This window comes from Leucopleurus acutus (genome assembly GCF_964270905.1).
Source record: "Leucopleurus acutus genome assembly, chromosome: 18".
NCBI lineage: Eukaryota > Metazoa > Chordata > Mammalia > Artiodactyla > Delphinidae > Leucopleurus > Leucopleurus acutus.
In genome coordinates this window covers 19,254,717-19,282,636 of record NC_139160.1, presented here as the reverse complement: position 1 = coordinate 19,282,636, position 27,920 = coordinate 19,254,717, and the positions used below count along the sequence as shown (strand labels likewise).

General features: G+C 35.9%; 1 protein-coding gene across 2 annotated transcripts in view; it reads right to left on the bottom strand.

Annotated features, from left to right (window-relative positions):
• Nucleotides 1-27,920, bottom strand: part of SUCLA2 (succinate-CoA ligase ADP-forming subunit beta) — a 47,943-nt gene that overhangs the window by 8,684 nt on the left and 11,339 nt on the right. The window contains exons 3-8 of one of the 2 annotated variants that reach the window (XM_082859647.1): nucleotides 22,740-22,839; nucleotides 22,384-22,546; nucleotides 12,016-12,144; nucleotides 8,966-9,104; nucleotides 2,489-2,650; nucleotides 2,252-2,394 (exon numbers count right to left, since the gene is read on the bottom strand). In XM_082859647.1, the coding sequence (XP_082715773.1) occupies nucleotides 2,252-2,394; nucleotides 2,489-2,650; nucleotides 8,966-9,104; nucleotides 12,016-12,144; nucleotides 22,384-22,546; nucleotides 22,740-22,839 (836 nt within the window). The remainder of the gene's footprint in view (nucleotides 1-2,251; nucleotides 2,395-2,488; nucleotides 2,651-8,965; nucleotides 9,105-12,015; nucleotides 12,145-22,383; nucleotides 22,547-22,739; nucleotides 22,840-27,920) is intronic. The other variant, XM_082859648.1, reaches the window with a different exon arrangement.

The following is a 27,920-nucleotide window of genomic DNA, read 5'->3' as shown; positions in this document are numbered from 1 at the left end:
TTGGTTTCCTCAAATCACTTGCATGAGTCATATCACCAATGCCTAACACTTCAACTTTTCTCAATATACTGAGGACTCTCAAATACACATCTGACCATTATAGGAAGAATATCTTTACAACTATCTACCAGGTATAATCACCACAGGGCAAACTTAACACATTCATTCAAAAATACCGAATTTCTTTACTTTGCTTCTGACAGCACAAAAGATATCACCAACCAATGATTCTCTGCAGCCAGAAGTCCTAACCAATCCCTCCCCATGCCACGCCCAAAAAGGAAAAAAATTAACTTAAGGATTCTATCTCAGCAGTGTAGGTTTCATTGCTTTATTCTTACTGACACTGCCTTTGTTATGGACCTCTTCATCCTTCCCAACAAGCAGGTATAATAACCAAATTGATATCTCCTGCCAGTGTCTCCCTATTCCCCATTTCACCCTTTACTAGCAGAATTAACTTCTTTTTTAAAAATAAAAAAACAAAAAGGTAAGGAGTTGATATATGTATTTGTAAATGTGCTGGGGTAGAAGTATTAAATTCAAAACTCCTTAGCTATAGATACAGGGATCTTCACAACTTGGGTCTCAATTTGCCAACATTACTCCTTATCATTCATCCCAATAATGCTGTATCTTTATGCATAAGCATCTTACCAATCCATGAACACAGTGGCCCTCTCTGGACCCCATGCCTCTGCACATTTCCTTCCCCTTGTCCAACTCATTCAATTCTCAACACAGTTCAAGGTATCTTGATCCCTACCAATGACAAATTCTCAGTCTAAATTCAGTAAGACTAGTTACATGAAGGCCATTATCTTATTTCCATAAGCCTTAAAAAAACCCACATTGGGGCTTCCTTGGTGGCGCAGTGGTTGAGGGTCCGCCTGCCGATGCAGGGGATGCAGGTTTGTGTCCCGGTCCGGGAGGATCCCACATGCCGTGGAGTGGCTGGGCCCATGGGCCGTGGCCGCTGGGCCTGCGCGTCCAGAGCCTTTGCTCCGCGGCGGGAGGGACCACAGCGGTGAGAGGCCCGCGTACCGCGAAAAAAAAACAAACAAACAAAAACCCACATTGGTCACACAGTAGATATATTCCTTAAAAAAATATCTGATGAATGATAATATGTCTGTTTCTTGGATCACAATGCTTCATCTCTTGTATTCTGATAATCATTTATAAATTCGTAACTATAAATTATGGCATATCTATATATGACAGATTATGCAAACATTACAATGAGTGTTTTAGAATAATACTTTACACAAAAAGTGCTCAAGAGATGTTAGCAAAAAAAGACTCAAAATGTGTGTATTGAAAGATATATGTATGAATGGGTGAAATATATGGCATGTGAATTATATCTTTTTTTTTTTTTTGGAAGCCAGGTTTTTGGGGGTTTTTTTGGTTTATTTTTATTTATTCATTTATTTTTGGCTGCACTGGGTCTTCGTTGCTGCGTGTGGGCCTTCTCTAGTTGCGGTGAGCGGGGGCTACTCTTCCTTGTGGTGCACAGCCTTCTTGCGGTGGCTTCTCTTGTTGCAGAGCATGGGCTCTAGGTGCACAGGCTTCAGTAGTTGTGGCACACGGGCTCAGTAGTTGTGGCGTGCGGGCTCTAGAGTGCAGGCTCAGTAGTTGTGGCACACGGGCTTGGTTGCTCCGCAGCATGTGGGATCTTCCCGGATAAGGGCTTGAACCCGTGTCCCCTGCATTGGCAGGCAGATTCTTAACCACTGCGCCACCAGGGAAGCCCCATGAATTATATCTTAATAAAGCTGTTTCTAGAATGATACATATGCAATGTGTATGAGTGTATGTGTGAAATATATAAGCATTAACAAGTCTTAAAGAAAATAAATCAAATCAATAGTAACAAAAGCTATGTCTGGATAGAATTAAAGATGATTTTTATTTTCTTTTTAGCTTTACAGACTTTCCAGATTTCTGGCTTTTTTAGTCAACTAACAGCTCCAAAATTTTTTCTATAGTAATGGGTTCTCATGCCAAATCACTACCGTTTATAGTATTATCTAATACCATCCAGTATTTCTTCACCTTGTTTTCTAAATCACAATGGGAAAGTTTATCTTTCTTTCTTGCTAACTTTTATTTTATTGATTTCAGCAAACTTTTCCAAACTATTGAGGACTTCTGAACTTTAACGCTCAACTACTGTAACGACCACATTTACTAATTAATCAAGTTACTTCTCTCCATTCAAATTCTAAAACATAAGTTCTGCCCCTACCTTTTTATCTGAAGTGATAAGTTTAAATGCTTCTGTTACTTGATGGACTGTGGCACCACCACCAACATCAAGAAAGTTGGCTGGAGTCCCTCCATGAAGCTTTATTATATCCATTGTGGCCATTGCCAAACCAGCACCATTTACTATCAAGAAGGGAAAATGATTTGTATAAGCAACAAACAAAGAAAATAAATTAAGCTTAGCCAATCCAACTCTTAACATAAAAACAGGTGGTACCTAGACAGCCTATATTTCCATCTAGGCCAATGTAGTTGAGATCTGCCTTAGCTGCATCTTTGTCCCTTTCATCTTCCTGGGTCCAGTCCTGTAGGTCAAAGATTTTCTTCTGGCGATATGCTGAATTAGAATCAAAATTGATCTTTGCATCCATACATAGCACTTTGAAGGAAAAAAATAAAGTGATGTTAATTTCAAGATAGACACAATAAACTATACAGTAATCAAATATTTTTGACTTCAGAAGAAAAACACATTTTGTTACTTACTGAAAGTATTTCAATTTATCTTGACAATTAATTCAAACTGTTTCTTGAAAAAGAATATGTGAAAATTAAAACTGCCCCATCAAAGTTACTGGTTCTACACCTATCCTAAGCAACAGATAGAGAAGGGAAAAAAAAACCCTCAAAAGCATTTAATTTTCTTTTTAATTACCAAGAATTAACTGTCCATGCTCCTAGCTAACTCCTTTGCTTGGGTCTCAAGCAAGGGGATTGTTCCGCTAATTCTGTCTTTCTTGCACTGTAAATTCCACCCCACCCCACTTTTCTATTGGCTAAATCAAACTGACTTGTAAAAATGCTGTTCTTTCCCCCACCTCAATAAAAAGAAAGAAAAAACTCTTTACTCCCTACCTCCCCCCACCCCCTTACTCTCCTCTTTCTATACAACATAACTCACGGAAAGAGTTGTCTCTTTAAACCTGGGGTCAGCAAACTATGGCCTATGGGCCAGATTCAGCCTGTGCTGGTTTTTTTATGGCCTGTGAGCCTACAAAGGGTTTTATATTTTTAACACGTTATGAAGAAGAAAGAAGAAAGAAAGGGTAAAGGAAGAAGGAGAAGAACAAGTAGAGAAATAGCAGTAACTGAGACTACATCTGCCAAGCCCTGCTTAAAAAACTCCCTATACCAGTACAAGTTTTTCTCCTGCCATTCTCTCTTAAATCCACTCTAATCAGGCTTTTACCTCCAGCACTCTACCAAAATGGCCCTTATGAAGGTTAATTCTCTGACTTTAGCTTTCAATATGTATTCTATCCCTTCCTTGCTCCAATGTAACTATTCCTTATTCCTGAACAGATAGAGGCTGAAAGAACTGAGCAGTTTCAGCTGTTGCACAAAACAAGAGACAAAGTTTAGAGTCAGCCAAATTAACTATTAACAACAAAAACCAACATCCTTTCAGAGGAAGCTGACAGAATTCAGTCTCCCAAAATGTCTAGTATACAACTAGAAATTACTAGATCTGTGAAGAAACAGGAAAATGTAACCAAAAATAAAGAGACAAAGCAGTCAAAAGAAACCAAACTCAAGATGACTCAAATTTTAAAGTATCAGAGGACTGTGAAATAGCTATTTTAAACATGTTTAATGATTTAAGGGAAAATATGGTCATAATAAAGCACCACATAAGTAATCTCAGCAGAAAATAAAACTATGAAAGGAATCATATTGAAAATTTGGAACTAAAAAGTACAATATCTGAAATCACTGGTGAATGATAATATGTATGTTTCTTGGATTGTGATCCTTCAGATCCCTTGTATTTTGATAATCATTTATAAATTTATAGTTATAAATTGTGGCATATCTATATATGACAAATTTTACAAATATTAAAATAAGTGTTTTAGAAGAATGCTTTAGTAAATGCAAAAAGTGCTCAAGATATGTTAGCAAAAAAATCTGCCTGTAACTTTACAGTTGGCCCTCCATACCTGCAGTTTTGCATCCAAAGATTCAACCAACCACAGATTATGTAGTATTGTAGTACATACTCATTGAAAAAAAAATCTGCTTATAAGTGGACCCTCATGGTTCAAATTAGTGTTGTTCAAGAGTCAACTGTATATCTATTAAATTAATAAAATTAACATGCCATTCAAAAAACAATGAGGAACACATAGTAAAGGCATTAATCCTTAGTAGGCCTCTAAAGTATATAGACTCAAGAAGATAAAGACAGGTTCACTCAGGTGATGGTGATTCTCCAATAAAAACATACTTGGGGTGAAATACCTAGGAAGCATATTTCCTAGACCTGAGCTCTGCAACAGTCAGTAGAACCAGCCACTGACAATTCTGCTAACAGCAAGGGTATGTGTAATATCAGTAAACAGAGCCCATACTCAATTCATAGTGTTCAAAAGAGGAAAAACTTTTAAGAAATGTACATTTTGGGTTTCTTCCCCCCTAGAAGTCACAAATGCACCAGGCCAAAATTAATTCCTTACTTGGAGATTTCTCTCAACTGATTTCAGGTCCATAGGTAAGATAATCAAGACAACTGGCATCCTGGGGAGACTAGTATCAGTCCATTCTTTTTCATTCAGCTTTCACTGAGTTTCTGCCATGACCCTTGATAAAACGAAGTACATTGTTCTGAGAATATTATTGTGCCTGAGATCACTGTCCCTAGCAGTGGGAATGGCTTGAGTTTGGGGGGAGGGGTTTCTCCAAATTTGGTAATTGAGGGTCAAAGCTGTGATAACCTTATATGTATTATTAACCTTTTGTACACTTTTAGAATTCAGGCACATAAGAGATCTGAAATTCAAATAATATAACTTCTGAGATCACAAAGAAACTCTACCCATTCCTGTGACAGACAGTCCAAACTGCCATGGCTAAAAGAATTTTAAAACTATCTAGAATTCATAACCTCTCATTCAATCAAAATATTTACAAAATTAGAAAGAACATTAATTTCTTTGAACTTCTAACTCAGATAAGAGAATGTGACTTGGGACTTCAGTTCTCTAGGTCCTCTGGACTTTTATCACATTTGGACTTTAAATCCAGCTGTGTCTCTATGTAATCTACTATTAGAGTATTTCAGAGTATTTTAATGCCATAATCTAATCTCACTGATGAACTTTTGAAATTCCGATAGACAACCTGACTGAACATAATGTGGTGTCAGAAACAGAAAAGAATAAATTTTCAGAATTGAGCATAACACTTTCTTAAAGCTGATACTGGTGTACTATTTTGACCCATTTTAGAAATTTCTGGTGGTAAAAATCCAAACTACCTATAGATGCTCCCATATAATAGCCAAAGGAACAATGGCTGGGATTGGAAAGGCAGCCTCAAAGTCAGAACAAGATTACCCAAACAGACAGCTAACCTCTCCGCCCGCAAGAGCTCCACATCCACCCTGATAGATCACAGGCTTGATGGTTGAGCTCAGTGGGTAAAGAAAATACTAAGGAATGTTTGGGGGGGAGGCGGCAGGATCAAATCTTCCCCACTCCTGATGCTTCCTTTCACATTCACTTAGTATAAGATCTGTCTCTCACTGTCTCTACTTAATTCTTCCCAGAGGAAAGGACACAAATTATCTGTCTAGTTAATCTAGATATTATAAAACTAGGCATGCATAATTCTGCTCAATCCTCCTTCCTCTTGGGAGTAAGCTTCCCACAGCGAGCAACCATTTCCAACTGCTATTCCCAAGGCATAGTCTATCCCTGAAAGGCCTGCCCTGTTAAAGCCTCATATTTGAATAGATTTATTAAGTCTGTCTAATGGTGTAATTTAGTTGTCGGATCCATTTTAGTTAGAACTCTGTCAGGGAAGATCAGTAATCACTGGAAGATCTCTCAGAAACCCCAATGATGGCAATGGTATGATAAGCTATTTAAGCAATTGTATTCAAATATATATACATATTATATTACGCTATGTTTTCAGAGCATTACTAGGAAAATAAGTCTAGAGTCTATAAGCTTTCTTCTTACAATTATTCAAACAAGTAAACCGGTACAAATTAAGAGGTATACTTCATTCTATGCAGCATATATGTTCCAAAAAAACTGTGCACAAAGGAAATAACTCAAATTTAGTCATTCAAAATATCCTTAAACACTATTTTAAGGAATACTATGATAATTTTCCCAAATGTATATTCTATCTTGTCATATGGTAACTTGGTACCAAAAGGAGACAAATATCTATATTTTCTATTTTTAAAAATATTACTTTTGAAACTCAATATGAACCTTATAAATAAAACATATCAATCTGCATATGTTTATAACTACATAGTCTGCATTGGTCTAAAGCCTCCATTCAAAATATATAAAGAAAGTACTGTGAGAAATGTAGATCTGCTAACAGAGCCTGAGCTTGAACTCATCTGTAAAATAAAGCCTTCTCCTTTCCATTCCCACTGCCTTTGTTACCTCCTGCTTGGACTACTGCTACAGCTTCCTAACCTAAAAGATATACTTTATTGCTAATCTCTTCCTACTCCAATAATGCTGATATACTACTCTCTACCCAAAATATCCCTGTCATACAACTGTGTCATATGTAAGAGCACAAATTCTGCAGTTGACTGTTTAGATTCACCGCCCAGTTCTACCACTAGCCATGTGTCCCTGGGCAAGTCACTTAACCTCTTGGTAACTCAGTTTCCTAACCTATAAAATAAGGATAGTAATAGTATCTACCTCACAGAACTGCTATAAACATTTAATGAACTATAGGGGTCTATATCTGAAAAGTTCTTACAATAGTTCCTAGCATATAGTATTTGCTATGTTTTCGTTAAATAGAGGGAACATATTTTTTTAAATAAACTTTACTATAGGAAACCAAAGTAGACTTAGAATACTTAGAAAACAAATACAACAATAGAATTAAAATCTTCAAATGAAGAACAAAATCAACAGTCTCTGTATACCGCAATAAACAGTAAGAAAATACAATGGCAGAAAAGATCCCAATCAAAATAGCAACAAAAATATACTTCTACAAATAAATCTAAAAAGAAATATAATACCTACCCAAAGAAAATAAGTCTTACTTAAAAAAGTATAAATCAAGACTTACATAAATGGAAAAATAGGTATTTCTAGTTGGAAAAACTGATTACTAGGAAGATGTTAATTTTCCCCCAACAATTTATAGGATGAATACAATTCCAATAAAATTCCAGTATGGGGCTTCCCTGGTGGCGCAGTGGTTGAGAGTCCACCTGCTGATGCAGGGGACACGGGTTCATGCCCCGGTCCGGGAAGATCCCACATGCTGCGGAGCGGCTGGGCCCGTGAGCCATGGCCGCTGAGCCTGTGCGTCCGGAGCCTGTGCTCTGTAACGGGAGAGGCCACAACAGTGAGAGGCCCGCGTACAGCAAAAAAAAAAAAATTCCAGAATGATCGGTTTTGAAACCTGACAAAAGGATTCTAAAGGTTGCCTAGCAATAGGAGTTAGTAATTTGACATCCAAGTACCAAATGCAGGACCAAAGGCTTCAAGGAGTTTGAGAACCCCTAAACTGCATGAAAAGCAGTGCATATGCACATGCACACATGGGAACACTGGTGCAGACTCCTTGGTGAGGGTTACTCGCTTTCATGCAATTTTCACTGCATTTCTTAAAATTTGTCCTTGACCCACAAAGGATTAAGTAATGCCAATCTAAAAGAATAAATAGGTAAGAACTGCCTCCCTTAAAAACAAATATCGGTTTCATACAGATAATTCTCCTTCACTGGACATTTCATTTTTAAAATGTGCGTCAGCCCTCACTCTTTAAAAAAATTTAATTATTTTTAGTTTTATAAACTACCTCTACAATCACAAGAAAATTTACTCATTTTTCTTTATACAACCATATAAATGACCAGCTAAAAATTGACTTCTATAGTAATGAATATAACTAATTAGAAGTATAAAAGTGAAAGAGATCTACAAATGCTTAAGAAGATTAGAAATGTCCAAAGAGACTTGAAACAAAATCAAACAAATTACAGCAACAGAAGCAATTAATGTAAAATATCAAGAAAAATTTAGGCTACAATAAAGCAACTTATATTTTTAGAAAAACTATACATGGAAGGCATGATAATTCAAAACCTGATTTACCTTTTAAACACGTAAAAGAAAAGCTGTCAAAGTGACAAGCTAATCTTACTTCCCTAATATTAAATGACTCTAGCATCAGAATACACACTTTGTACAATAACAATCATGGTGTCTCTAAAGTTTGAAACCTGGGGAGACTAAAATGGCTAATTCCCCAAAACTACAACTATTTATTCACTACTGTAGTGGATACTCTAATCCATCACTGCCCAACAGAAATTTCTGCAATGATGAAATAGTTCTTTATGTGTGCTGTCCAATACAGAGCTGTCCAATACATGGGGCTACAGAGCACCTGAAATGTAACTAGTGCAACTGAGAAATATTTCAATTTTATATTATTTCAATTAATTTTAACTGCCACATGTGATTGGTAGCTGCCATACAGTGCAGCTTTAACCCCTCTGTGTGTACATAAATATATATTTAAGGTGTTTATTTTAAAGGGTCTCTTTAATATTTGTTCACATTCACTCTTTTCATTATAAAATAAGCTTCTACATAGAAATGAGTTCACTTCCTTATGAGTTCAACTTCCTCAGTGAAGAATATGATAAGTGGATAAACAGACAATCAATGTTTGATAAAAGATACTTTACCAGCTCCGTCTGAATCCTCTACCATTGGATTTATTTCTACCATGGTTGCATCATATTTCAGAAAAAGGTTGTAAAGCTTGATCATGTTTTCTGCTGCAGAATCCACAATATTGGCTGGAAATCCCATCTTCTGTGCAAGCTGAAATTAATTTGTCTCTTTATTATAGGAATGCTGTATACATCCAATCAACATTAAATTATTACAAATAAAAAACCTTGTAGTTTATCATTTAAATAATAAACATGACTCATTTATGGTCAAACATTAAACACTAAACTAGCATCTACTATCACTAAATGGTTAAACAAAAGTTTTTATTCAAAATCCTCACAAAGCAGGTAGTATGCCCATTTTACAAAGAAAGAGATTCAGGGCTTCCCTGGTGGCGCAGTAGCTGAGAGTCTGCCTGCAGATGCAGGGGACACGGGTTCGTGCCCCGGTCCGGGAAGATCCCACATGCAGCAGAGCGCCTGGGCCCGTGAGCCATGGTCGCTAAGCCTGCGCGTCCGGAGCCTTTGCTCCACAATGGGAGGGGCCACAACAGTGAGAGGCCCGCACCGCAAAAAAAAAAAAAAAAAGAAAGAGATTCAGAGAGGTCAAATGACTTGTCATTCGCCTCAATTCCTGTTCCTGTGTTATTCCATAGCCTCCATACTACCACTAAGCCTTATGGCCAACCTAAACTGAAAATAGAGACTTATATTTTATTAAACCTACATATAAAAGGCAGACTGATAATCCAAATGGTCCAATGGCCAAAATATTAACTCACCCTATTTTACCTTTTAGGTAATTTATGAAGAGTGTCTACCAAGCAATGAAGACACATCCAGTCAAACAAGTATTATCCCATTCATTCAAAAATCTACTGAACACCTAATATATGCTAGATTCAAAAGATATACAGGTACTTAAGCTTCTAATCTAGTAGAAAAGTTTACAGTCTTGAGCAGAGATTCCTCCCTAAATATACCTGAAAAGCTTTTTTTTTCCTTTCAATTTTTATTTATTTATTTTTGGCTGTGTTGGGTCTCCATTGCTGCACATGGGCTTTCTCTAGTTGTGGCGAGCAGGGGCTACTCTTCATTGCGGTGCACGGGCTTCTCATTGCGGTGGCTTCTCTTGTTGCGGAGCACGGGCTCTAGGCATGCGGGCTTCAGTAGTTGTGGCGCGTGGGCTTAGTTGTTCTGCGGCATGTGGGATCTTCCCAGGCCAGGGATCGAAACTGTATCCCCTGCATTGGCAGGCAGATTCTTATCCACTGTGCTCTTCAGGGAAGCCCTGAAGAGCTTTTTTAAAAATGCATACACCAAGGTCTCAACCCAGAAGTTGTGGTTCACAAGGTCTATAGTGGACCAAAACTCCATAATATTTTAAAGTTGTATAAGCATTTCTGAACCACTGGTATAGAAGCCACATGTCTCTTTTTTTATCCTAACTGTTGCAGCTGATCAGGAAACCTATGGAGTAGTTTTTTCCTCTCTTCCAATTGCTATCTAAGGCTACAATACATCTGACTTTCAAAAACAGAAAATATTAAATTCTTTGAAAGTGAATGTGATTCTTGCAAGAAGACAAATGCAAATAATCAAATGAAAATAAAGTGGATGATCAAACTAAGAAATGTAATTTTGGGTTAAAACATTTCAAAAAAAAGAATGATGAGAAATAAAGTACCATTTCATTTAGAAAGATTTTCACTAGGTTACAATCTACTGTTTTAAATGTAAACACCTGAGAATTACAAAAGAATTCTGATCAGCCCAGTATGAAATTAGTTTGTCTAGCACTGCGCTGGGAACTATTTCTGTTCACCCATCACTCAAAAAGGTACAATCTTAGTAGATTATTCCTTCAAGTATTCTTGTAAATCAAGTGTTTTCTTTCTCATTTAAATTTAAGTCTCCAGTCATCACTCTCACATAACTACCTAATGAATCAAATCTCTGTCCCCTTTAAACATTTATACCATTCACTTGCCTAAATGACTTTCTTCATGCTTTAGCAGGGAAATCTTTGTATCAGTCAAAGTTCCTGCTCTACTGTACTTCAATACCATAAGCTTCTTTTGACAGTTTCCTAATAAGAGATGTTAATTTCATTCAAACTTTAATATTCAAACTTCTTTTTAAGATGGGTCACTCATTTTTTATATATAAGCTAAACAATTTAATAGCAGTATTACAAACATTAACAAGCAACTCTCACAGGCCATAATACTAAACTTCATAGTTAAGTTTTTCTTTTGGGGGGCTTTTTTTGGGTGGGGTGGGAATCGAATGGGAGGAAGAGGCACACAAGAAGGATGGTACAGAAAACTAGTGAAACTGTAGGCAAAATTTACCGAGTATGTACATACACTAAGAGAAAGTCCACAGCTTTAAACAGATTCTTAAAAGTGTCCATAAAACTCCCCAAAAATAAAATCACTGATCTATCATAGGGATATATGAGACAGTGTCCCTACCATTCCATACAACTTACAGGAAATAAAGGGGGGATAGGACATGTTAAATGCCACCATGGGGATGTAAAATCCAGACTGTGAAAAACAATAAAGTATAATTAACCCAGGTTCTTCAACAAAATGAAAGAAAATGGATGAAGAAAGTGAGGGAAAGGAAACCTATAAACTAGAAGAAGACCTATGAGACCTATTAACCAACCACAATGAAAGAACTTATGTGGATCCCAACTCAAACTGTAAAAGAAAAAAAAAAATTGAGACAATTAGGGAATTTGAATGACTGGGTAAGTGATGATATTAAGAAGTTATTGTTAGTTTTACTAGGGATGGAATGGTATAGTGGCTATTTTAAAAGAATCCTTATCTTTTAAAGATACATAGTAAAATATTTATGAAGGATATGAAGAAAAATGCTTTAGATACTTCTAAAAAGTTGCAATTTCAAACTACATATTAACATGCCTTGACACTCAAAAAAAATTTTTAAGAAGTTTTGTCAATCACTTCACTTACACAGTTAATTCTCTTTAAGGGTTGTAATTATCCAATCAAAAGCTAGAAATGTTTCGGAGTACAACATACCCGAACAGCTTGTTCCTTTTTGATGCCTTCTACAATATCAATAGGTTCTTTAACTATGGCCTCAGGAGTCTCAGCAGCAACATCTTCAATGTTGACACCACCTTGAGAACTTCCTATCAATACAGGACCCTAGCAGGAGGGGAAACAGCCAAAATATCTAGATTTTATTTTGGAACCGTCAATAAAATCTTAAAATCTATTTGTGTACACTATCAGACTTATACATCTATCTCTCCCCACTATTTTTAAATTCCCTTGAGAATTTATCCTTGCATCACCTGCACAATGCCCCCCCTAAGTGTTCAACTGAAATAATAGAAAAGAAGTGAAAAGGAAGAGGAAGACAATGGCTCACCTGTGAGGGAAAAAGATTAAAAACAGATACAAATGTATACCAAACAACTTAATATAATCATATACATACGTGAAATATAACCTATGCATTTTTCACAAGAACTGAAGGGACATTAAAGTATTGTTTAAAGAACATTAAAAAAATCATAAAACAGTTTACTGATATTTAATAGGGAAAGCCTAATGAACAAAAGGTCCTGATTTTATAAGCTCTAGCCCTACTAGAAGTCAGTAAAAAAGAAAGCTACCTACCTTGAAAGAATAGCTCTGGCTATTATCATGAGCAATATAAGAAGGTAAGATGATAAATACCAAACAATTAAGTTAACTTTTAAGTCTTCTAAAATCAATCAAGAAAAAACAAAGTAAAATTATCTAATAGATTTGCTAATTTATGCACAAAACCAGAAATAATCTTAACATGCAAAAACAAGGAAATGGTAAAACCATGCTACTAAAGATTATTTAATGCATCTGGAAAGGAAAATGATCTCAGCAGTGTAATCTGGGAAAAAATGATACAAAACCTTAGATTCTATTCTCAACTGTGTTTTTTTTAACATAAAGTGTGCTTAAATATGCACCCTCCCACTAGTCACACAAGCAGAAAAAAGATAAGAAATAAAACATTAAATCATAAGACTTTTGTTATTTTATGTATCACTATATTAAAAAAAATTTGTACAGTGAATATATTATTCTTAATCCAGAAAAAAAAAAACTTCAAAAGACTAGTTTCACTTTTCTATCCCAGTACCTAAGTGTTTCAGTAACAAATTCATTTCAAGGTATAATGTAAAGGAATAATATTATATTCATCTGTTTGGAGAACAATACAGTCCTTCAAATCCTCAAAATATGGCAATAGCCAAAGGGACCAGGGTGGGGGAGGCAGGGGGGTGGTGGTGGTGGTGGTGGTGGTGGTGGTGGAATTTATTACTTTTTAAAGAGAGTTAACTGTTATTTAGGCAAAAAAAGATTTAAGTATCAGCCCTCCAGGAGAAAAACTGGGTGGTTGAGGAACAAGGATGGGTGGAAGATTTGTATTTCCCTGTACATCTTTGTACCTTTTAAATTTTATACTGCCTGACTAGATTTCAATATACATGTGTAATAAAGAATTTGGCTGGCCTTTGTCCCCAGTGCATGGGAGGCAACTTCTAAACCCTCCCCTACATCTGAGAGTTTATGTTAATGAGGTGACTCACAATGGACCCCTAGATAATACAAAGGAGATGACTCAGGTGGGCACTGACCAGGTCAGAAAGACTAATGATGTGATTAGAAGGTTGGAGCTTTGAGCCACATGATATCAGCCTACACTTCCAAGAGGGAAGGAGGCCTGGAGATTAAGTTTAACTTAGTGGGCAATGATTCAGTCAATCATTCCTACTTCATAACCCCTGCACATCCCCACTGCCACTACCCAAAAATACTCTGGACATCAGGGTCAGCAAGATGGTGGAAAAGAAAGCCCCAGATTTTGCTCTCCCACAGAAACACTAACTTAACAACAACAATATATGACCCCAAATGCCTATTAGAGAAAACCAGAAAACAGTTAAGAAGTTGCAGTACTCCAAGCAAGTTCAACTGCAAGGAAATGGGTAAGAAAAGTCATTTTATTTCATCTAAGTGAGTCTCTCCCCCAAGCCAACACAGCTCAATATCCGAGAAATAGCCCAATGTGGGGCTTCCCCCTTGGGAGGGAAAGAGAAGAGTGAAATGTGCATCTAACATTTCTGCTTTTCAGGGGTCTGTCCAAGGAACTGGTTTCTGTCTCACCTGACTTGGAGGGCTAACAGGGAACCTGCAAACTCTGAATGTCTTGTGGGGGAGAGGCACTGAGAACAAAATAAAGCTCAGCAGCTTGTGACAGCACCAGAGAACTTGTAATACTATAGATAGAAGCCAACACAGCTCACCAAAGTTGGAGTAAAGCACCCAACTCATGGCTTTCTTTTTAACAACTCAAGGAAGTAGAAAAAGAAGAACAAACTGAACCCAATGTTAGCAAAAGGAAGGAAATAATAAAGATTAAAGTAGAAACATATGAAATAGAAAATTTTTTAAAAAACAAAAAAATTAGCAAAACTAAGAGTTGGTTTGTTAAAAAGATCAACAAAATTGACTAACCATTAGCTAGACTAAGAAAAATAGAAAAGATTCAAATAACAAAAATCAGTAGTGAAAGAGGAGACATTACAACTGATGCCACAGAAGTGAAAAGGACCATAAGAGACTACTATGAACAATCAAACACCAACAAATTGGGTAACCTAGAAGAAATAAATCCCTAGAAACATACAATCTAGCAAGACTGAGCCATGGAGAAATAAAAAATCTGAACAGAGCTATAACAAGGAGATTGAATGAGTAATCAAAAACCTCCCGACAAAGAAAAGCCCAGGACGAGATGGCTTCACTGAAGAATTCCCCCAATCTTTCTCAAACTATTCCCAAAAAAAAGAAAACTGAAGAGGAGGGAACACTGCCAAACTCATTCCATGAGGCTAGCATTACCCTGTTACAACATCAGACAAAGATACTACAGGAAAACTACTGACCAATACCCCTGATGAATATTGATGCAAAAACTCTTAACAAAATACTAGCCTACCAAATTCAATAACACATTAAAAGGATTATATATCATGATCAAAGGGGGTTTATTCCTGGAATGCAAGGATGGTTCAACATAGGAAAATCAATCAGTGTACCACACCACATTAATAGAATCAAGGTCAAAAAAACCACATGACCATCTCAATTGCTGCAGAAAAAGCATTTGAAAAAATTCAACACCCTTTCATAAAAACACTCAACAAACTAGGAAGAGAAGGACTACATCAACATAATAAAGGCCACAGATGAAAAACCTACAACCAACAACATATTCAATGGTGAACAACTAAAAGCTTGCCTTCTAAGATTAGGAAAAAGGCAAGGATGCCCATTCTCACCATTTTATCCAATATAGTATTGGAAGTCCTAGCTAGAGCAACCAGACAAGAGAAAGAAACAGAAAGCACCCAAATAGGAGAGGAAGAAATAAAATTACCTCTGTTCACAGATGATATGATCATGCATATACAAAACTCTCAAGAATCCCCCCAAAAACTGGCTAAGAATAAATGAGTTCAGCAAAGTTACAGCACAAAATCGACACACAAATATGCCTTGCATCCCTATACACTGACAATGAACAATCTAAAAAGGAAATTAAGACAATGATCCAATTTATTGATATAATAGAGTCAAAAAGAATAAAATAGTTAGGAATAAATTTAACCAAGGAGACAAAAGACTTGTACACTAAAAACTACAAAACAATGCTGAATGAAACTGAAGAAGACACAAATAAGTAAACATCCTGTGTTCATGGATTGGAAGACTTAATATTATTAGAATGTTCAATACTACGCAAAGCAATCTACAGATTCCATGCAATCCCTATTAAAATCCTAATAGTATTTTTTCCCCAATACAATCTTTTTTCCACTGTCCATTTTTTTGCAAAAATAGGGGGAAAAAATCCTAAAATTCACATGGAATCTCATAGGACCCTGAATAACCAAAATATCTTGAGAAAGAAAAACAAAGCTGGAGGCCTCTTACTTCCTGATTTCAAAACATATTACAAAGCTATAGTAATCAAAACAGTATGGTTCTGACAATAAAGACAGACCTCAATGGAACAGAATAGAGAATCCAGAAATAAATCCTCATATATATGGTCAAATGGTCTTCCAAAGGTACCAAGGCTACACAATGGGGAAAGGACAGGCTCTTCAACAAATGGTATTAGGGAAACTAGATACCACATGCATAATAATGAAGTTAGACCCTTACCTTATACATATACAAAAATTATCTCAAAATGGATGAAAGACCTAAATGTAAGACCTGAAACTGTAAAACTCCTAGAAAACACAGGGGAAAAGATTCATGACATGGGATTTGGCAATAATTTCTTGAATAAGAGAAAATCACAGGCAACAAAAGCAAACTATACAAATGGGACTATATCAAACTTAAAAACTTCTACACAGCAGAAGAAACAATCAACAAAAAGGCAACCTAGAGAGTGGGAGAAAATATATGCAAACTGTATGTGAGAGATTAATGTTCAGAATATATAAAGAACTACAACTCAACCAGAAAATGAAACAACCCAATTTAAAAATCGGCAAAAGACTTGAATAGACATTTCTCCAAAGGAAATACATATCTTAGCTTAGGATGCTATAACAAAATACCAGACTGGGTGGCTTAAACAACAGACATTTATTTCTCACAATTCATGGTTCACACCCATACTAATCTCCTTATCAAATGGTTCTTCAGCCACACCCTTAATAATTATCTTCCAAATAGCTTTCTAGTTTTTTGCAATATAGGCAGGGTGAGAATTTTCCAAACGTTTAAATTCTGATTCCTTTTTGCTTAATAATTCCTTCTTCAATTCATTTCTCTCTTCTCAAGTTTTACTATAAGCAGTAAGGAGAAATGAAGCCACCCCTTCAATACTTTGCTTAGAAATCTCCTCAGCTGGGACTTCCCTTGTGGCACAGCGGTTAAGAATCCACCTGCCAATGCAGGGGATATGGGTTCGAGCCCTGGTCCGGGAAGATCCCACGTGCCGCGGCGCAACTAAGCCCACACTCCAGACCCCGCGAGCCACAACTACTGAGCCTGTACACCACAACTACTGAAGCCTGCGCCCCTAGAGCCAGTGCTCTGCAACAAGAGGAGCCACCGCAATGAGAAGCCTGTGCACCGCAATGAAGAGTAGCCCCCACTCGCCACAACTAGAGAAAGCCCATGCACAGCAACGAAGACCGAAAGCAGCCAAAAATTTAAAAATTAATAAATTTGTTAAAAAAATCTCCTCAGCTAAATATTTAATATCATCACTCCCAAGTTCTACCTTCCACAAAACACTGGAACATGAATACAATTCAGTCAAATTCTTTGCCACTTTACAACAAGGATCATCTTTTTTGCATCATCTGAAGACATGTTCTTCATTTCTGAGACCTCACCAGAATGGTCTTTACCATCCATACTTCTACCAACATTCTGTTCATGATTATTTATATAATCTCTAAGAAGATGGAAGCTTTCTCTGTATCTCTGCTTTTTTCTTTCTGAGTCCTCACCAGAATCAACTTTAAAAGTCCTTTCATGGCAATCTTAGCTTTTTCTAGCATGCACCTCAAAACTCTTCCAGTTACACAGTTCCATGACATTGGCAGTTAGGGCTTCAATATATTAATTATGGGGGAGACATAAACATTCAGTCCATAACAACATACAAATGGCCAACAAGCATGTGAAAGGGTACTCAATATTATTAATCATTGGGGAAATGCATATCAAAACCACAATATAACCTCATTCCCATCAGGATAATTTCTGTCAATAATAATAATACTGTTTGTGAGAAAGTGGAGAAAATGGAACTCTTGTACCCTGTTGGTAGAAATGTAAAATAGTGGACTCACTGTAGAGAACAGTATGGAGGTTCCTCAAAAACTTCAATATACGATCCAGCAATCCTACTTCTGGGTATATATCCAAAAAAAACTGAAAACAGAACCTCAGATAGATACTTCCATGCCCATGTTAACTGCAACATTATTCATAATAGCCAAGAGGCAGAAGAAACCTGGATGTCCACCAACAGATGAAAGATAAAGAAAATAATGTACATACATACAGTGGAATATTATTCAGCCTTTAAAAGTAAAGAAATCTTGATATGCTACAACATAGATGAACCTTGAGGACATTATGATAAGCAAAATAAACCAATCGCAAAAAGACAAATACTGCATGATTCCACTGATATGAGGTATCAAAAATAATCAAAATCTTACAAACAGAAAGAATGGTGGTTGCCAGGAGTTGAAGGGATAGAGGGGAAGGTGTTCTTCAATGGATACAGAGTTTCAGTTTCACAAGATGGAAAATGTCCTTGATCTGTTGTACAACAATATGCACAAAGTTAACATTATTGTACTGTACACATAAAAGCTGTTAAAGATAGTAAATTTCATATTCTATGTTTTGACCACAATTTAAAAAATAAAAACAACTCGACTAGAAACTCAGTGGGCTTTTGTGGTTGCCAATATTCTGTGTATTGTCACATATCAATATGTCAGGAGGGTGACACATCCCTGAAGCAAATGGAAACTTTATGCTTGGGACTCTCCCAGACCTTGCCCTATGCATCATCTGTCCATTTTGCTGGTTCTGATTTGTATCCTTTGGCAATAGTAAAACTGTAATCACAAGTGTAGTATTTTCCTAAGTTCTGTGAGTCATTCTAGCAAATTATGAAACCTGAGGGGTACTAGGAATTCCCAAACTTGTTGCCAGCTCGTCAGAAGTGAGGGTGACCTGGGGACCCCCAAACTTGAGGCTGATGTCTGAAGTGAGGGCAGTCATGTGGAGGACTGTGCCCTTAACCTGTGAAGTCTGGCTCAATTCTGGTTACTTGGTGTCAGAGCTCACTGCAACAAACACAAAAAATATTTAATAGAAGAATTCATTGTGCGTTTCTGAGACTAAAGAAGAGAACAATGGCAAGCTTAAGTCAAGGGAAATGTTTGAAATTAAAGTCTAATTTTTACTTTCTCTATAAACTTCAAATGAAAAGGTATTCTTCATTTTCCCCTAGAAAGGCAATTCAAAATTATAAGCTTTTAAAGAGATCTAAAGAGAGAGGAAAAAACTCAGATTTAAGAAGAATTTATCAACTACTATCATGCTATTAAAGTAAAATATAGATAAATGAATCTACTGTCATGCTACTGAAGTAAAATATAAGTAAATTAATCTACAGATAACCCCCAAATACAATTTTATTCAACTGAAAAGGTAGAATCAACAAACTTTTAAAGTATTTGAACATTTTATTCTAGTTTTACTGTCCTTTTCTTTTCATATCTACTGATAAGAGAAGTGAAGAGCCACATAAAAGGCAGCACTACTGGGGGAAAAACGTTTCTCACTAAAGTAATGATTAGATCTCCAAGAGTTTGCTGTAAGTTAGAGAAAAGTCTAAAAAAAAATACATATGAAATAATAAATATATAAAAGAAAGTGAACAAATTCTCTTTGTACTAATTCCCTGACCAACTAGAAAGAAACCCCAAAATGTATAGCCAATTAGTCAGAAGAAAGCTTACATAGGTAAATAAAATAGAGATCAGTTAAAACAATGACTGTAGTTTTGCATATGATCATGACTGCTGAATGAACTGGTGCTTCTGTTTAAATGATTTGGTTTTAACTTTTAAATCTTAGTAATAAGCTTTCAGAACAATTTAAGTTCTATCAAAGAACTGTAATTTCAAATAAACTAATAATGCTATTTTCACCTTCTTAACCTAAATTCCTCTTTTCTTGTTGGTCTTACAAAAGGTTTTGCCTTAAAATGGATTTGAATTTAAAATCATATGACAAAGAGGCCACTTAAAATAAGTATCTCTTTTTAAGAAAAGTATGGAAAATAAAATTTGGAATTCTCACGGCACATTTTATATTTAATCCAAGCAAAGTAAAAAACTGACACAGTTAAACGTACCATTCATTTACAGCAGACTGCAATGTTTTACTAGGAAAATAAAGCAGCAAATGCGATTTGTGAAATCAGATTTGTCTCAGTCCAGAAGTTCCCAACAGGCACTGGGAAAATGTTAAGAAATCTGATTTTTAAAAAGTACCAAAACACAGAATAGGAATTTAAATTGATTTTTTTTTTGGCATGTCAACCCCATGGTACATATCTGCCCAGGCTTCCTGATGCAATACATACAAAGAATACCAGTAGAGTTTATGATTCATCTTCTGAAAACAGATAAGCAACAAAAGCAATTTTTAAAGATCAGTTAAGTCCTCGACTTCCCTGGTGGCGCAGCTGTTAAGAATCTGCCTGCCAATTCAGGGGACACGGGTTCGAGCCCTGGTCCGGGAAGATCCCACATGCCACAGAGCAACTAAGCCCGTGCGCCACAACTACTGAGCCGCGTACCATATGTGCTCTTCAACAAGAGAAGCCACCGCAATGAGAAGCCCACACACGGCAGCAAAGAGTAGCCCCCACTCACTGCAACTAGAGAAAGCCTGCACACAGCAACCAAGACCCAACGCAGCCAAAAATAAATAAATAAATAGGTTTTTTTTTTAAGCCCACATATTAAAATAAAAAAAGATCAGTTAAGTCCTAAGCATATGACTTTAATTCAATCAAAATGGGCTTTTCTTTTCAAATAGCCGACTTACATTTTGTCGTTTCATAGGAACCTGTCCAGAGGGAATCCCAAAATAGTTCTTTTTACACCAAAAGTAACACCAACCAACTCCACATTGGCCTAATATGATAGCATCAAAGCACATTATAGTGTCTTTGGCCAGATACTTCAACTAGTACTACTGAATTTTTAGCATGAATTATTACAACTATATATTACTTGTGCAAATGAAATAAAAACATTTTTCCTTAATAAGACTCAGAGTTCTCCAAAAATTCAAGTACTTAAAATGAATTCAAATTTGATCATTTTTCCTAATGCTTTAACATATCTTTAATACAATATATTCACTGTGTTATATTCATATCTTTAATAATACATATTCAGTTTGCTACATTTATTCTAATCAAGATGAGCTACTCTGTGCAATATTACAGGACTCATATCTCAAACTGTCCAGGCACATACACCTTGTTCCTGGCTATAACACAAAGTAAAAACATTAATAACTAACAAAATGATAGATGTTGATATATAACATCAATGAAAAGGAAAAGAAAATGTAGTGAAAATAAATGAATTTGTAAAAACATAATTTTTGCAAATATTTGTAATAGATAAGGTTATTGTCATGGGATTTCTAAAGTAACTTACAAAACTAAATTCGATCACATAAAGAAACCTACAGAGGTAAAGACATCACTTACAAACAAAACAATGTTCTTTAATCTTATATTCTGAGTGGGTTTTTACTACCATCTAGTGTTATACCTTAAAAAATACTTTCTTATAAAAATTCAAAGTTACAAAAGATATTTTATAATATCACTCAAACATTACAAGAAAACTTAATGAACTGTAAAAAAAAAATCACAATATGGAAAATAGCTATTTTTAAAAAAGCTGTTTTATATAAGAAAACATTTTCATGACCCCTTAAAATTTTTGTTACATTACTAATTACGTAATTAGTGATGTTCTACATCAAATCCTGACTAGGGCTACCAAATATGTACCCAGCCTGCTTCAAAAGACAAGCTAGTTACTACACAGATTCAGCTCAGAAAAGTTAACCAATGCACTCAAAAAGCCAGATAATTACACCATAAAATCACTGTCAATGCCCTTTCCAAGCCCTAGGTCTATGAAGGAATTTTCTCTTCATGTGATGCCTTAAGTTCATTGCTAGCATTCTAAGTTCCATAAAGAGAGCAGAGCAGAATAAGGTTATGCTCCTTAGAAGCATACTGTTTCCTATTGAATGCCATCCTTGAACTTACCAAGTACCAATTCCTCTTGTGAAACAAACCGCAAACTATCAAAAATACGAAGAGGTTGAAAAAGAAAAAGATGAAGCCAGGGATACACATTCTCTTAGTGGTTCCAGAGACTTTCTCTTTGGTTAGAATTACTGTGCTAGAAATTATTTTCTCAGTCTATGGAATCTAAAGGTGAATCAGAAATGATTTAAGCTGCTCTTAACAAATTAACAATTTGGAAATTCTGTGGATTTTATTTCAGCATGGTTTTGCCTACAGTTTTTATTACCACAATATTATAGTATTAAGTCTGATGGCATTAATCATGTTGGTTTTTAAAAATGACATAAAAATATTGTTCCCATGACATATACAAATAGATTATGGACCATACCTTTTTAACCCTTCCCATACAAATAGAAATAATAATCAACTTTTGAACTTGAATGTAATAAGATCATCCTAAATGTATCATGTCTACAATTACTCACTTGAAATGACCTTTCCATTGTAATAGCAAAGTAGTATTCTCTCCTGGGATATCTTCGCTCACAAACCAATACTTGATTGCATATTCTGCCCTTTTCTCCTGTTTGCTTGGTAAACAACTTTCTCCCAATCATCTGTGAGGAAACAGCCTTTGCTTCTTCTGGACTAAAATAAGAAAAAGAACTCAAACTCTTTTCTCCTCCAACTGAGAAAAATAAAAGCACATGACAGCCAAAATCTTACCTCATCTAATATTTAAATCTCAGTATTTTTACCAATTCAATAATAAGGGGCATCTTTTACAAATATACATTGTTTTCTTTAATAATGGTGTCTGTATGTGTAAAGCATAACTTACGAGAAAACTATCTTCACTCCCCCTTTGAGGCCACTTTCAAATGTTCCTTTTCCTCTACCACCAGCTAAAACTTGTGCCTTTATCACAACATCTTTTGAACCTAGAAGAAAAACACTTCTATTAGATACAAAGCATGGAGCAGCATGCAACACACAATATTTTGTTATTAAAAATACATATTAAGCAGTGTTATTAAATGTAGTAAAGTCTCATTTACCCACAATGTCAAAAAAGGAGGCATTCCATGTATATATATTTTCTAGATTAGAACACTAAAACATTCACCACCTAAAGACCCACAAACTTAAAAAATGAGTCACTCATATTAAGCCATTTCTTAAAGCATACTGAAAATAATTTTACCTTTCCCTGATACTTTAAATATCTAGTACTTTGCAAGGTACTAAAAGTACAAAATTGAGGGTCAAATGTCTTCCTAACAATTTCTTCCCTCTATTGATATGTAAACTTACTACACTATGACAATTTGAGTTATAAATGCTGCTTTGAGTAGAAATGTACCATGACTTTCAGGGAAAGTGCCACTATTGATACCAATTCACATTGTCCCACTAACAGAAAGTCCTGTTAATATACATTCTTGAGCTGTACTGTTGTGAGAGGACTATCAGGAGTTAAGGTATGGTTATCAAAAGATTCTAGAATGTTACACTTCTAAGTCTTTAAAATATTTTTTAAGAAATACTCTGAATTTTTCTTCTTTAACAGGTAAACTGGTCTCTCTCTTTTCTTCCCCTTTCTAACATGCTGAAGACAATTACCAAACTAGCTGTTTAAGCCTAGGTACTACTCTTCCTGACCCAGAGCAATACATCTTAGAGGGGCATTCTGTCTCCCGAGACAGGCAGAATTTCAAAGCCTCCTCATGTCGCTTCTCATGGTATTTTGCCCATATTAGCAATGTAACACCAATATTACATTATGAAAAACAATTAACCTTTGAGGTCAGGGTTAAGGACATTGTCTTATTCGTTGTATCCCTAGCACAAAGCAGTTCCTGGGATATAACCACCACTCCATAAATGTGTATCTGAATAGGCTAAAAATGGGAATTCTACTACTGGGGAAAGGCCACTCTCTAATGCACATATACCAAGCTGAACGAGAGCTGATCAAGGATGTAACAAATAGTTTGTGATCAAACAAATAAGAAATGACCAAAAGTTAACACTTAAACAATTACTAGAAAACATTTAGAAAATTAATGATATAAATGTGTCCACACTGGAAATGTACACTTAAGTCAGAAGACAGCCCTATGAATCAGTCCAGGCAGTTTCTTTTAAAAAAAAACCCTCTTTCTCATACTCCACATCCATTCAGTCAGGAAATCATAGTGGTTCCACCTTCAAAATGTATCTAGAATCTTGACCACTCTTCATCATCTCCATTTTAGGCCCTGGTCCCAGCCACCATTACATCTCACCTAGATTACCCTTGTCCCCAAAGGAATATTCTCAAAGCAGCAGCCAAAGTGCGCATATAACTCCTCTACTTAAAACCTTGCACTGAATGCCCACTTCACCCAGAGTTAAAGCCACAGTCCCTACAATGGCCTCAAGGCCCTGTGTAATCCCCCAGCACCCTTGCCCTTTGTATCATGACCTCTTCATTGTTCACCCCACACCAGAAACTCTAATCTTCCTGTTCCTGGGCATGTCCCTCCCTTCCTTTAGGACTTGGCACTGATGCTCCCTCTCTCCCTGAATACTCTTCATCCAGGTATCTGTTTGGGAAAGGTCCTCATTCCCTTCCAGTTTTTCTTTAAGTCTAAATTGTCCATGAGACTTACCCTGATCACCCTACTTAACACTACCAACTGCCCACCCATGACCAATCCCCCTTAGCCCGCTCATTTTTTTCCATAGAAGTCATCACCTTCGAATCATAACATATAATCTTCCCATGTTTATCATTTTTGTTTTGCTCCCCCACTAAAATATAGACTCCAGGAGGGCAGAATCTTTGTTATGTTCATTGATGTTTGCAAGGTCCTGGGAGGGTTCCTAGCACATAATATTTTCTGAATGATAAATAAAAGAACATTTAGAAATCAAGAGAATTCTTATGAATCTAGATCTTCCACTGCTCTTGAGAAACACAGAACTGGAAATCCTGGGCCCTGCAACTGGAACTGACCGCAAGTGCCTTGTTTACACAAGACATCATTTCAATTTGCCATAGTCCCCACCATTCCCAAATGCCACAACTAATATCAGATGAAGATTAGAGAAAGTTTAGAAATTTCCTTAAAAGTAACAATAATTTTCTTACTGAGAAGACAACAAGTAGTCTCAGGGACTATGGCAAATTGGAGAGTTCATGCCCGAACTAAAAGGAGCAGCCACTAGTCATTCTACCTGTTTCTGGTTACCTGTCAAGTCAGTTTTCTAGTACTTCAGCAATATTCATTTATCTCCAAAAAGGATACCTATAATCCAAACAGTGTAAATGTAACGTAAAAATGGACAACAGTTAAACTGGTGCTCTGCTGGGCTAAATTCAAACATTCCTATTAATTAAGCTAGGAACTTAACATACTGAGCTATTAAGTAAGAGTAATGAAGCTCTATTTTTTCAAAAACATTTTATAAGAAGAAGGCTCTTCCCTAAAGCGTCAATTTTCTTTTTTTAAGAAAATAAACTCCGTAAGGGCACAGATGATTCTTCAAAACTTCCTTCTAAAAAAGCCCTTCACGGGGACCTCCCTGGTGGTCCACCCTGGCCAGGGAACCAGATCCCGCATGCATGCCGCAACTAAGAGTTCACATGCCATAACTAAGAAGTCCATGTGCTTCAACTAAGACCTGACACAGCCTAAATAAATAAATAAATAAATTTTTTAAAAATAAAATAAAAAAGACCTTCACAACAAAAGAAAAACAAAAAAAAGTAATGACATACAATCTCATCAACTATCAAGACAGGGAGAAGAATTAGAAGATAAATCTGAGGACAACTGACTAAAACAAAGATTTTATTCAATTCCATTAATTCAGTCAACAGTTACATCTACATACCAGACACTGCACTGGAGTTGTAGATACAACGATGAGCAAATCAGTCTTGCTAGATTTCGCCCTTTGCTCTAGCCAGACAAGATTATTTATGGATCCCAAGATTGTCTTTAAAATATATTCACCATCCCTCCTAGCTTTAGTCATTCACAAATGTTGTAATTATTCCTCATTTACAGTCATCTAATAAAACACTGGAAAAAGGAAAAAGAAGGCAAAGTCCTACTGTATGCCATTAGAAAGCTCCCTCTGGGCTGACATTCATTAATTGACACCCTCTGCATGTTTATTCACCCAGAGAGAAATTCTATGTTAACTATACTAGAATCCAAACTATATTTCCACAGTCAATAGGGAAATCATAAGAACTCTGCCAAATGCCTTACTGAAATCATATTTTCTTGTAACTACAAGAAGGAGGTGGGAATCTGCTCTTAGAACTGACCCCAAATTATAACTACTTCATTTCTCTGTGCTTAACAACCATCCCTTTGATAATCTATTCCAGAAACTTCTCCATGATCTTCCAGCTCATCAACCTTCATTTGTGGACTGATATAGTCTTTTAAAATATTGGAATTAGATTTCTTTCTAACCATTCTTCCATCCCTAACTTCAGTTATTCACAGCAGGTAAAACTTGCCTCCAGGACAGTGTTTTCCAACTTTTGTCACATTATGACACACACAGAAAATGACAGAATTTGTAGGGAATCCTGGGGAAAGAGGTCAGAGCTATTTTGGGAGGAATTACCAGCTATAGGGCTCAGTGGCCCCAGTCTCCATGTTAACTCAGCTTCTCTTGCCACCCACAACGACAAGCAAGTTTGTCACACCTGTAATGCATTTATGCCCTAGTATATTGCTTGATGAGATAAGACTTTTTAAATAAATGGGAATTAACATTTTATGAATTTTGCAGTAACTGAGAAGCAAAAATTAGCCAAAGTCAGCACTGGGAATTGCTAGCTAGATGGAAAAAACCAGGTCTATTTCTAGGGCACCTCATATCACACCCTGTGCAATTATATCCCATAATCAATATCTTCTGATATTAATGACTCACCACAAAAAAAAAACAACTGTCTCAACATCCTCAAAGTAGCTAGGAAATACATCTTTTAAAAAGTAGTATTTCTGCTCCTCTAGATTTAAAGGTCCTTATTAGTCACTAATCCCACTCCCATACTATAATCATCATTTGCAGCCTTCTTTGACAAAGACACACTTTCTAGATAAACAAGATACATTCTGTTCCAAGGAGCTGAAAATCAGAGCTGCCTACCTGCTCCTTACTACTTGTAAGTCCTGGTTCCAGAGAACTTGCCAGAAATACTCACAGTTACAGTATATCCTATATATATTAACTATTCCTTTTTCTACAGCTAAAAATCATTAAAGATTTTTACAATGAGTAAAGAAATCAAGAAACTGGCATCTGAATAAATCCTACTCGTTTTATGAAAAAGTTTGTACACAAATTATGTTTTTCTGACAAAATAGTGAAATTTGACTAAATGAGAAAACATGGAAAACTAATTAAGAAAACCAATTATAATAATTTGGAAATAAAAAAAGAAATACTAGCTTTCACTGACTTCATTAAATCAGGCCCTTTAATCAGTGGTATGAAAAACAGTTTATGCCTTCAGCATTACTAAGAAGGAAAGAACTGGTAAACAAAATATGCATCACTCAAGAGATTAAACTAACAAAATAAAAGAACAAAGTCAAGGGTCTGAAATTCATCCTTAAGGATAGAAGGGTAGGATAAGAAAACCTTATACTTTCTCAATTACATTTCCAAATTTTCCTTCTTATTTATCTGGGTCTTCTTTAGAAATTAACATTTAGGTCATATATATAAGATTGAATCTCAAGAAGGTAGTTAATAAAGTGCCTTTGCAAGAAATACTACAGAAATACAATCATGAGTTTTCTTAAAGTCTTGACCCTTAAGAGCCTCTAACATACAGAGAATTTTAAAGGTTAAAATGAGGTACATCTTTTACCATGGACAAGTTCAAACTACAAGACACCATTAATTAACAAAAATTTCAGCAAAAGTAGTATGAATTTACATACGGCTTTTGCTGAATAAAAAGAAGCTTGCTTGTAATCTGAATTAAAAAAATTGTTTTCCT